The 12,600-nt window shown below is 53.4% G+C and overlaps 1 protein-coding gene across 1 annotated transcript in view; it reads left to right on the forward strand.

Moving 5' to 3' along the window:
• ADAMTS2 (ADAM metallopeptidase with thrombospondin type 1 motif 2) overlaps positions 1-12,600 on the forward strand; it is a 280,657-nt gene that overhangs the window by 234,602 nt on the left and 33,455 nt on the right. The window contains exons 11-13 of the mRNA XM_090290344.1: positions 180-325; positions 3,718-3,893; positions 4,998-5,131. Of these exons, the coding sequence (XP_090146470.1) occupies positions 180-325; positions 3,718-3,893; positions 4,998-5,131 (456 nt within the window). The remainder of the gene's footprint in view (positions 1-179; positions 326-3,717; positions 3,894-4,997; positions 5,132-12,600) is intronic.

Consider the following 12,600-nt stretch of genomic DNA (forward strand, 5'->3'; position numbering starts at 1 on the left):
AGTGGCCCACAGAGCTGGATAAGCCAGCACCTCACTCAGCCTCCTGAAGGGTTTGGAGCTTCTAGGGGTGCATAGGCCCACCCCTCCCTGTGCCTCCAGGGCCAGGCAGTCTCCACAGGCACTGCAGGTTGAGGAAGGGCAGGGGGCATGGATCAAGGGAACAACCTTCTGTGTTTCAGCACTGCTTTAAAGGACACTGCATCTGGCTGACGCCTGACATCCTCAAACGGGACGGCAACTGGGGCTCCTGGAGTCCCTTTGGCTCCTGCTCACGCACCTGTGGCACAGGTGTTAAGTTCAGGACCCGACAGTGCGACAACCCACAGTAAGTTGGACCCTATGTTTCCCAGCTCTCCAGGATGGCAGCTGGGGGCCCTGAGGCCACTCCACATCCTGCAAGGCCCCTGTGCTGCAATCCAGTTCTGGAGAGGTACAAAGGTCGCAGCCCTGTCCCCAGCTCACTCTCCCTCGGGGGAAGCTGAGACATCACACAGCCCACTGGGGACAGAGCCAGCCCTGAAGAGCAGGAAACCAGTCTCCTGACCCGCAGGCCTGGGGCCATCCGCCCATGGGCACCCCTCTTGACACTGGCTTATTCTGCCCTTCTCCGTCAAGGGCATCAAGGACAGAAGGTGGAACAGAGACCAGGAATTAAGGATAAGGCAGAGGAGGGCTCTCCTGGGCCCAAGGATGCCAGGAACCTGAGGAGGGGCAGCTGTTCACAGCTGGGCAAGGGGCAGGGTTAGCAACACTCCCTGAACCCAGCTGCCTGGGGACACACAGCGTGGGGGCCTGCCCCTGTGCCCACGATATCCCCGTCTCTAACCATGCTCCCCTCCTACCTCCTAGGCCTGGAGCCAGCTGTGCTGTCCTCCCTTGCCCCTCCCAGTGCCTTTCATCCCCACCCCCCAACCCACCTTATAAATGTCTTCCTGGTCTGTGCCCCCTCCTAGACCCATGGTCTCTTCCTCATTCATGCCAGGCCACTCCTCCTGCCTGCCCCCTGGGCCTGGGCGTCCCCCAGAGCAGTGCCCATGGAGAGGGAGGGTGTGGAGCCAGGGTGCCCGGGGCCTGGCCCCCACAGCCCTGTGTGATTTGGGGCAGGTCACTTAGCTCCCCCTGCCACCGGGCCTCAGGCAGACTGCCCACGGAGTTATTGCGGGTGCATGTACAGTAATGTGACAAGGACCTGGCATGCAGGAAGACGTCCCACAGATGGCAGCTCACTGGTTGTCCTCTGCCCATTCGCAGCCCCTCAGCTGCCGAAAGACACGTGGCTTTTGCCTTTCTCTCTTAAGCCTGTCCAGACTTTTAAAGACTTTGATTTACATGAAATTGTTAAAAATATGGAATTGCACATAAAGAAAGCAGATTTCTAGTTCCCAAATTGGGCAGGATAGCAATGCCAGGCTCATATACAGGCTGGTGGGCAACTCAGGTGGTCCCCCTCCCAACCTTCCTCACTCACCTGCTCCACCCACCTGGTCCCTGAGATATTCAGATTGGGGTCCTAAGCCCCAGTCCGGGCTCATCATTTAGCTCTGGCCCTGCCTTGGCCTCATCAGACATCGCATGCAACTATCTGCACATGTGCATTTCTCTGGGGGAGCAGGTCGCTAGCTTCACATCAACTTCCCAGAGGAGTCTGTGGCCCCCCCAAATTAAGCCCCACAGGTCTCCGGGGCTATCCAGACTGGCTAGACTCTGTGTTGGCGGCAGCTGTCCTACTCTGCTCATCTGGGCTGCTGCATTCTTCTGGCCAGGCCCTGGGCTGCCCACCAGAGAGCCAGAGGGGCTCCGCAGTAACAGCTTTGGGACAGGGGTCAAGGCCACCGTGGCTGTGCTCCGGCAGTGGGGGAGACCACACCTCTGGGTCCCCTGTGCCAGGGGCTGGCCACCCCAGCTCCTGAGGGCACCCTCTCCTCCTGCGCTGACCACCTCCTGCCCAGGGCTCCAGGCCATTGTTCTCGACAGGAGCAGAGGCAGGAAGGGGTCCCAGGTGCCCTGCCTGTGACCAGACCAGAAGTTAGAACCACAGCGGCCATAGGGTGCTAGGTAGGCACTGTGGGGTTCCAGTCCGGCGCCATGTGCCAGGCGTACATCAGGCGCTCCATAAATGTGATTAGTCTCAGCTGCCCCTTCACATGCCGATGGAGAAACTTGGGCCCAGGGTGCACAGTTGGGAAAGCAGTTTGGCCTCCAAGGGAGCCCAGTTCTCATGTAAGTGCTGGACTCCTGGGTGCCAGCGGATTCACCCCTGGCGTGGCTCTGGGCAGCTCATACAGTCTTAGTAGGAGAGCCAGTACATGTTCTGTCCCTCCTCATCTGCACACTGTAGGGATTTTACCCCTCCAGCTTGCCCACCTTCCTTGGTGGCAACAGGGGACAAGGGCAGCAGTGACAGGGTGACAGGAGCAAAGCTGTCAGTACAGCCTGCGAGCCCATCTGTTCATGAAAGCCATCAGTTCCAGAGAACAGCCAGGTCCTGCCCAGTGCCAGCATTTCATCAGACTGCACAGAATGATGACTGTCTGCTGACGCTGGCCTCACCCACACCCGTGGGAGACCCGCGGTGGCCAGGCCCAAGCCTTCCTGAGTTTGCAGGCTCCACACAACCTCTGTCGGCAATGCGGGCAGCCCCGGCTGCCCCTGTCAGTGGTTGTCCTGGTGACAGCTATTGGACCTAATGCTGACATTTTAGTTATACTCCCTGTGCTAGTCTGCAGCCCTTCCGAGGATGCTGGGACCTGTGGAGACACTGCGCAGCTCCCAGCTGGACCCCACTCGCAGGATCGAGGTCCCACCGTGCTCCTCACTGCGTACACTCTTGTTCTGGCAGCACTGCCCACAGTCCCCCTGCAGCTCTTCACCTGCTCTCCCTTCTCAGGTTCTCAGCTCACTCCCTGCTTGGAGTTAGCCTGGGTTTCGGTTCCCTTCAGTGTGCCTCGTGCCTGGCTGGCCAGGGCCTCCCGCTTGCCCCGCAGATGCTGTGCCACTGCCCTGGGCGCCCCACACCTGCACCAGACGGCACCTCTGTCCCCTGGGAATACCCTTATTGGCGTTGCCATTGTTCTGTGGTCCCACCAGTGACCCTGTGTCAGCTCAGAGTTGCCCTTTCTTTCAGTCTCCCATTGAACACCGAGGCCTCTCAGTTCTTCTGCAAATTTCTTTGACTGACTCCCTGCAGAACACAGCCTCTCTCTCTGTCTGCCCTCCTGTGAGCACAGCAGTCAGCACTTCCTGTTGCTTGCAGAGCTGGGGTCTCAGGCTCTGTGGGGCCCTGCCTGCCCCACCCCCACCTCCAGCAGGTGCCCCTGCCGGGTCACAGCCAGTGCCTCTCCTGTGGGGCTGGTGTTTTGTGCATGGCTTTCAGTGAAGGGAGGGTGTTGCAGAAACAGGAGTGGAGTGTGTGCTGGGTGCCCACACCCGGGAAGAACCTTTGTGGTGGGATTCTGCTCTTTTGGAACTGCTCTTTGGGTTCCCACACTGGGTCAGGCAGGGGCCCAGTGGCCGATGTAGTGGGGACACCACGGAGCCCAAGGGAGGAACACCCGCCCTCTGGGAGGCTGGCGTCTGCCCAGGTCAGGGCAAGACTGGGCCCCTTCAGCCAGCAGAGCTGCCCAACACCCGAGACTCGGGATCCCCCAGATCCCAGATCCTGAGGGCTGGCCTCCTCCTGGTGGCACCAAGCTGCAAATCCTCTGCGTTCTCCTCCAGCCCTGCCAATGGGGGCCGCACCTGCTCAGGCCTTGGCTACGACTTCCAGCTCTGCAACTCCCAGGACTGCCCCAACACCCTGGCTGACTTCCGAGAGGAGCAGTGCCGGCAGTGGGACCTGTACTTCGAGCACGGCAACACCCAGCACCACTGGCTGCCCCACGAGCACCGGGATGGTGAGCATCAGGGGAGGGCCGAGTGCGGCTCCAGCGGTCGGGTGGGTGGACTAGAGCTCGAACTTGCTTGTGCTGCTGAGCCTGTGTGAACAAGGCTGCCGGCCACAGGGCCACCAGCAGAGCCCATCACAGAGCTGCTGGGCCACCGAGGGTGAGGCTGGGAGCTCAATGGGGCACTGCCATCCTGAGGTGCCACAGCTCTGGGCCTGGCTGAGGATGCTGGGCAGAGCGGAGGCACTGCAGCTGGGGCTCTGCTGCCTTGGTCCAGTGGAGGAGGCTGGGGGTGTGCTGTTGCTCACACAGGGACAGAGGCGGGGACGAGGTGGGTGGACCCCACCAAGGAAACCAGCTACCTCCAGCCTTCTCGTCCTTCACTCAGGACTCAGCGTCAGAAACCGTACCTCGAACTGCTTTACTCATGAAAAGGCATTTCTCGCCCCTAGGAACTGAAAAGTCTGGTAGCTTCAGCCATAATAGTGTTTGTATTCCATTTGGGTCCCCCTGGCCATATGGAATTTTAAACATACAGTCTTTGCTCCCTCCTGGCACGGGCAGGGCTGGCTGCCAGAATGGGCCTCGCTGTCCCCACGGGCCAGCTGTCTGCATCATCCTGACTGTGTGATACTAGTGGAGCACCCTTCAGGGAGGGGTGCAGCCTGGCAGACAGGGTAGACAACCATCAAGTAACAACCAATGTTGAGTGACATCTGAGAAGTGAAGGTGCCAGAGACCCAAAACTGGATCAGGGCATCTAGCCATACGTGAGGTTTCAGAGAAGGTGACTGAAGAGGGCCTTCCAGTAGAGAGCTGGTGAACAGCTACTTGCCTTCCCGGGGTGTTGGGGCACAGGAGCCTGAGGCCTGGCTGCTCAGCTGAGAAGAGCTCTTCCTAAGTCAGCAGCCCAGGGTCAGAGGCCCAGAGACAGAGACAGGAAGGGGGCTGCAGGCCCCCAGCCCCTTTCCTCTCCTGCCCCAGGGCAGGTGCTCTGGGGAGGTTGGTGACTCCTAAGAAGATCCCTCCCTGAGAATGTCTCTCAAGTGGCCTTGGGAAGGAAGGTGAGGGGGCAGCCCGCCCTCCTCCCCAACACCTCGTCTTCCCTTCCAGCCAAGGAGAGGTGCCACCTGCACTGCAAGTCCAAGGAGACTGGGGAGGTTGTGTCCATGAAGCGCATGGTGCACGACGGCACACGCTGCTCCTACAAAGACGCCTTCAGTGTCTGTGTGCGAGGGGACTGCCAGGTGAGTGTGCGGACACCAGCCAGCGGCCCAGGGGGGCCTTGGTGTGCAGAGGGCTAGGGGCACACCTGGGGCAAGGCAGACTCCCAGCCAGCACTCACCTGCTCTCCCCTGGCTGGAGGCTTCTGCCCCTACTGGACCTTGGAGCAACAAGGGGAGCTTGGGGCCCCTCCTCCTAAGAGACTCTCCGTCCTAGGTTCAAACTGGGCCCAGAAGTGCGACTCACCGAGCTCCCCAGGTCATTTTAACACACAGTCCTCGGTGACCCTTTCAAAGTACTCTGATGGGACTGGGCAGCTTACTTTTGACCAGGGCGGCCACCACGGGTCTCCTTGGTTTGGCTCTTTGTAGAAGTACCTGCCCTGTTTTCTGCTGTTATTATGTCTTTGGCTTCAATCTGAGGCTGACACTAGAAACCACTGTGGGGCAGCCTCGGCACACAGTAGTAGTGTGAACACAGGCTTACTCCACTGGACACCTGGGTAGTTTGTATAGATAGGACTGAGTGCAGGGTCATAAAGGCTGAGGGTCTCAGGCGAAGCTGGCAGGACGCAGGCACCTAGAGAAGTGGGTGAGGCTGCAAGCCCAGGCGCTGGGGTGCAGGGCAGCTGAGTCGAGCTCATGTAGGACCACAGCCTGGGGTGAAGCAGGCCCCTTGAGGACACAGGGGCAGTGGTTGGTGGCAGGAGGCCTGTAGGGAGGCCAGGCCACCTGGACTGCTCAAATAGTGAAACCAAATGCTCAGAGACAAAGACAGCAGTGTTTCCTCCATACCCATGGGGCTTTGATTTATGCAGGCAACAGTAAGGGCCCAGAGGAGCCAGTGCCACTGAGAGAAGAACTTATTACTCACTGTTCCCAGAAGAAGGGCACACCAGGCCTTGCAGGCCACACAGGGACGTGCCAGGCCTTGCAGGGCCACTTGGGGAAGCGCCAGGCCTTGCAGGCCACATGGAGAGGCACCAGGTTTGGTCGGGAGACAGAAGGAGCAGGAGACACCCAGGACAGAGCTGTCATGTGGTTCTCGTGGGAGAAGCAGGGCAGGGCAGGGCAGGGCAACCGGTTAGGATTGGCGAGTTTGAAGAACTCCAGCTGGCTTCAGTGGGTGTCTTATTGCCTGCTGCCTGGCCTGGAGACAATGTTGGGCAGGAGACACATTGTTCTGACAGGTGAGAGGTGGAAGGGGTGGCTGGGAGTTGGCAGTTTGCATCTGCAAGGTGTGCTCCCAGACTAGCCCTTTGCCATCTCTGAAAACTGGCTAGTCCTGGGACGTCATAGACAGAAAATTAAAAAAAAAAAAAAGACCAACATGACTGATCAGGCAGTAAGTATGGGAAACATTTACTGGTAGAAGGAGCTTTAAATGGCAGCTATGAACATGGTTGTGAACATAACGGACAAGTCAGAGTACTAATTTACCATCTTAGTGGGAGCAGCTAGCTTCACTCCGACATGGCGACATGGCGACATGGCGTTGATGATTGAAGAAGAGGTTGTTAGTCTATGAATTAATGTAATTTTGAATTGTAATAGCAACAGGATAGTTTTTACATAATCAGAACAAACATACATTTGCATTTATACATGCTCATACTGCAAAAGTTAGAAAAAAGAGGAGACAGAAAGGAAAGGTTGAAACAAAAGATGTGGATAAAATAAGATGAACTATATGATTCCTGCCACCTCAGTGAATGTGAAACTTATTTTAAAAGGATCTAATACCGGGTCAAAAAATAATATCCAAGTGGATGCTGTCAATCAGAAAATATCAAAACATAATGACTCAGGAAGGTTCAAAGTGAAACAACATCAAAAGACAGTTCAGGAGAACGAAAGATGTTCACACCTGTAACAAATGCATGTTGCGGGGAGCTGAAAGAGAATCAACTGAATGAGGCTCACAGCGCGACTTCATCTTGATAAAATAATAATATGCTACCGACTCTGTCACCAAAAAACTGCAATGAAAAGGGAGCAATTGAAGTCTCATACCTCATGAGTAAGGTTTCCCAGCAGATGGGAAGGGAGGAAATCCCCACCTCCTGGTGCTGTGCCCCTCGCAGTTTGATGGCACCACCACCGTCACCCCCAGCGGCTCTCACTTTGATCTGAGCTGTCAGCTCCCCTGCTCACAGCAGCCATGCAGAGCCATGCAGAGCCACTTGAGGACACATGGCCATTTCCAACCTGAGCTGTCTTTGTTCCATCAACCCCTCCAGAATCTAACGTGTGATTCAGGCCAGCAGCAGGACCCCATGCTTCCCTGGCCCCTGGGGCTTGGGTAAAGTCTTGGTATCATTTTTCCCCAGTTCCCTTACAGACAGCTGGATAGTAAACAGCATCTCCTGAACATCTGGAGATGCTCGCCAAGGACAGATAGATGCTCCCGAGCTAGGAGTGGGGACTGGAAGGTTGCACCACCTGACACGAGCTGGCCAAACACTCCTCTACGTGGCAGGTTATTAAACACACCCTGATTTCAGCAATAAGAAAAGGTGAAAGAAAACATGTCTTAGAATGGAAGAGAAATGGTGACAGACCATGTTAATACCTCTCAAGGTCTGACAGATTAGTTCATTGGTTTTCTTTTTGTTAACCTTCTGTGGCTCACAGAACAAAAATTCAGGGCAGCTGTCCTCAAACACGTCATGTTGCCTTGGTTTCTCTGTTTCTGGGTAGCCTTCTCCTCATCCAGCCAGTTGAATATCCAGTTGCTGTCCTTGGTTGCACACAGGCTGTAAGCCCTTGAGAAGGACCACAGTGAAGGCATGCAGTCCGTCTCCTTGAGCTGCTCCTGTCGAGTCAGGCTTCAGAGCCAGGGACAGGGCCCTCCTGACTGCTTCCCTCACTGGCACCTGTGCACATCTGTGTGGGCAGCCACCGCCCTCTGCAGCTCTGAGTCTTCACTCCTGGCTATTCTGTAGGAAACCTGAGTGTTAGCCACCCCTCAGATGACAGGCTGGGGCAACCCTTCTCCCAGGGAAGTGCACCCCTAACATCCTGCACCTGTTCCAGCATGTGGCGCTCCCCACACCAGGAAGCAATTCTCTGACCCCAGCCTGTGCCCCACAAGCCAGCTCAGTTCCGGCACCAGCTTCCTGACGACAGTGTCAGAGCCCAGAGTTACAGGCTCGGTCTTAGTCCCATGACCTCCTCCTTGGGTTTGATTCATCTGCTAGAGCGCCTCACAGAAGTCAGGAAAATACTTTACTTAGCTGACCACGGGTTTATTATGAAAAGGTGTAACTCAGGAATAGCAGCTGGGTGAGATGCACAAGGCCAGGTGTGGGAAGGGAAAGGGGCAGCCATGCTATCTCCAGGTGCACTGCTCTCCCCAAATCTCCGCACGTTCAGCAGCCCAGAAACTCACCAAACCTCACCCTCTGAGTTTTTTTAGGGAGGTTTCATTACATAGGTGTTGTTAACCTAAACATAAAAGGCCTGTCAAAGTGAGAGGCAATGAGCATTTATGTGAGATCAGGGGGTAGCTCTTTGGGACACACTGACTCAGGCAGAGGCCCAGTGAGTAGATGGAGGCCGGGGTGTCGTGAGAGGGGAAGAAGAACGATCACATCCACAGAAGGTAGCCATTTCGATTGGTGCAGATAACAGCACAGTAACATTAATTCTAAACAGTGTTTTTAGTTTCTAGCCCAATAGTCATCAGTCCAGTAGTCGTACTATCTCCTTTGCAAACAGGTCTTTGGGGCCCAGTGTTGTCTTAGGCCCCATGCCCAGGTTACTCTGCCCTGTTCTAACTTCCCAAGGTTTGAGGCATAAGACATGCAAGGCAGTTTCTGCCGGGTGGCAGCTCTGGCTCTACTTTAAGGTAGCTCCATTTTTTTTTTTTTTTTACATTTTTCTCCTTTTTGATGAAGATCTTTCTGAAGGTATCACTTATCAGTTATTAGAAAGCAGACTGATAAGTTATTTTTAAAGTATGCTTTATTGATTATGCTATTACAGTTGTCCCAATTTTTTTCCCTTTGTTTCCCTCCACCCAGTGACATCCCTCCCTCCAGTTGTCTGCTCCCCCTTAGTCCATGGCCATTGGTTGTGCATATAGTTCCTCTCAACATCTTCCTATCTACTCCACTCCCTCCTACTATGCTTCCTAATTCCTGTATCATCTCCCTCCCTTTTCCCTTTCCACCTCCCAGCTGACCCCCACATAATGTTCCCCATGCCTATAATTCTTTTCACACTCTTGTTGCCTATTTAGTTTGCCTTTGTTTCGGTTCCCTAGCTTCCGTTGTTGGTTGTTGTGATACAGCTTTCTTTTTAATGTTCATAGTTTTGATCCTTTCTCCTAAATAAGTCCCTTTAACATTTCATATAACAGTGGTTTGGATCTAATGAACTCCTTCAGTTTTACTTTGTCCTGGAAGCACTTTCTCTGCCCTTCTATTCTGAATGACAGCTTTGCTGGATAGAGTATTTGTGGTTGTACGTTTTTGCTTTGCATTACTTTGAATATTTCTTGCCAGTCCCTTCTTGCCTGCAGAGTCTCCTTTGAGAAATCAGCTGACAGTCTTATTGGGACTCCTTTGTATGTAATTATCTTCTCTCGCTGCTTTTAAGATTCTCTCTTTAGTGTTAATTTTTCACATTTCGATTATAATGTGTCTTGGTGTGGTTCTCCCTGGGTCCAGTTGTTTTGGAACTCTCTCTGCTTCCTGGACCTGTAAGTCTATTTCCTTCCCCAAGTTAGGGAAGTTCTGCTTCATTATTTTTTCACATAATTTTTCCATTTCTAGTTCTTCTTCACCTTCTGGCAACCCTGGGATTTGGATGTCAGCCCGCTGTTAGCTGTCCGATAAGTTTCTGAGCCTCTCCTCATTTTCCTCACTTCTCATTTCCTCTTTCTGCACTTGTTGACTGTTTGTTTCTTCCCTAGTTTCCGATTCGTTGATTTGATCCCTGGTTTTCTTTCCCTCACCACTAGTTTCGTATGTGTTTTTGTTCATTTCAGCAGGACTAGCCTTCATTCCTTCCCTGTCTTGTTTAAGATCTGCTGTTAGGTCTGTAAGCGCTTTTATAAGCAAAGCTCTGAACTGTGCCTCAGAAAGATTTTCTATCTGCTGCTTCATTAGATTAGAAATTTGCTGTCTGGTCAGCTGTGTCACTGGGATCTCTATCATGATCTGTGCCATCCTGAGTGTTTTGTGTTTACCTTTGCTTCCTGAGCAGGGCTGTCATACCTCTTATGCTATGGGCGGGGGGGAGCCCTGTGTCCTTGTCACAACTGGGCGTTTTCTGCGGGGGAGGGGGTCCAAGATGAATTCCTGCCATTCAATCTCCGCTGAGAGACTCGGAGCCTCCTCTTCCGTCCCCACCCCCTCCGGGCCTCACGGTCCAAGGCAATGGGAGTCTGTCTTTCCTGGCGTTGGAATCGCAAGCTGACAGGTCTGGTCTGCAGCTGGGGGTACTCCCCAGGTGCTTCTCACCTCCCCTTAAATACGGGTGTCTGTGTTTACCGCTGTCCTGCCGCTGTCACTGCTGCTGCTGCGGACAGCACAGCTTGACCTCTCCTTCCCGGCTTTTCCCCTCCTACCTGTCCGGACGAGCACCATTTCTTTATAACTTCATACGTTGGACTTCCATTTATTTTCTGGAACTTCTGGTTATTGCTGGTTTGGTGGTAGTTGTATTCCTTCTTAGTTGTGGAGGGAGATGGGGCGTGTCAGTCTAGGCCTCCATCTTGGCCGGAAGTCTCCTGTGTTTGTTTGCTTCTGTGTCCCAGGGAGAGCTGTCGCTCCTACTACGTTTAAGGGGCGGAGCCTTAGGGAGTCGTTAGTAACGGGCGACCTGTTTCACTACGTTGTGGCGCTGTGTGTAGGGGAGGGGTCTGAGAAGGAACAATGTTGCTTGCCCAGCACTCGCCCCTGTTCCAGGCACTTCTCCCACTTCCGTATGGGACTGGCGCCCCTCTAGCTGCTGCCCTGGCCATCGTTCCCAGATTTGGGGGTGGGGGGTGTCTGCAGACATTCTAGGTCTGTGGGGCCCTTAAACAAGCAGACTCTGCTGAGACTGGCAGTTTCTGCCTCCGTGTCATCCCCCACTGGTGTACACAGTCAAAAGCAATGAGGCTTGATTTTCCCCAGAGCTGGGACAGTGAGCTGCTCTGGTGAGGAGCTGGGAATACCCCCACGTGTCCTTCCTGACTTTTTAAAACGTGTAACTGGACTTTCCGCCAGCCTGCTGCTGTTGCCACTGCTGCCACCACCACGCTGTGTCCTCTCTGCCTGGGTTCCGCCCCTCCTACCTGTCTAGATGAGTTATTTCTTCTTTATATCTTTGTTTGCTGGACTTCCATGCACATCGATTTTCTGGAACTTCTGGTTGTTTCTAGTTCTGAGGTAGTTGTATTCCTTTTTAGTTGTGGAGGGAGATGCAGCATGTCTGTCTACACCTCCATCATGGCTGGAAGTCTGATAAGTTATTAAAAGCATCACAAGTCCTCCATGGTCAGGAGGCTCATTTTCAGAATATCATGCCATTGTCAGTTGAGGCTGAGCTGCCTCCAATGCCCCAGCTCAGTTGGAAACCCTCTGGCCAGCAGAGGTTTCAGGACCACGGTGGAACAAATTCATCCAGGACACTGTATTTTGTCTAGGGGGAAAAGGCGGTAGCTATTCCCTCTACAGGAGAAAGCGCAAGACCTCTGTTCCTCGTGCCTTTTATTGAGAAAGGTATGCATGGGAGATACAAGGTCAAAATTCATATATTATCAATTAGCTTTCAGGTGCTTGGATTACAGTTGAGTTACTGATTATAGGTATTAATATACAGGGCACAGTGACCAGTCTGTGTGAGGGTCTATTAAACATTTTGACGCCACACTGGCATTAGGTGCAAGGTTTCATACATTTTTTGCTACAGATTGCTTATAGTTAACTAAGAGATAAGAAAAGCAGAGCAAACTCTAAAGTATAATATGTATTCTTTAAACCCAGTTCCCATGGGAACCCTCTGAGTGACCTTCGGTCCTGTCAGCCGTAAAACCTTTCGGTTTTCTGCTGAGACTTAAAGGCTTCCCGGGTGTTGGGTGGGGCCTGGCTCATGGCTTGGGCTACAATTCCTGAAATCATAAGGAGTGATCCTCCACACTAAGTCCCTTGTCACCCGGAAGGCTCATTCCCCGTATGGCACATGCCATATAGAAGGAGTGGTTTTTCTCAAGAGCCCCAGAACAGAGGAGGGCTTCACCACCAGGTTTCCCTGAGGGCATACACCATCTGTAGGTTCTGGAGGCTTCTCATGAAGTTTCATTGGGCCTAGTGGCCATCTCAAAATGTTGAGCCACCATTGTCAGAGAGGTATCTTTATAGCACTGAGCTATACAAAACAAACCAAGTGTAATAACAGCAAAACTCTTTCTAATAACAAACAAAAATCTGAGTCCAATTTAAAGACTAAATCTGAACCAGGAGATATCACCTGAGGGTAGTAAGAGGTTAAAGAATCATGAT

This window comes from Furipterus horrens, unplaced genomic scaffold (assembly GCF_987537825.1).
Source record: "Furipterus horrens unplaced genomic scaffold, mFurHor1.1.pri manual_scaffold_10, whole genome shotgun sequence".
NCBI classification, from domain to species: Eukaryota; Metazoa; Chordata; class Mammalia; order Chiroptera; family Furipteridae; genus Furipterus; species Furipterus horrens.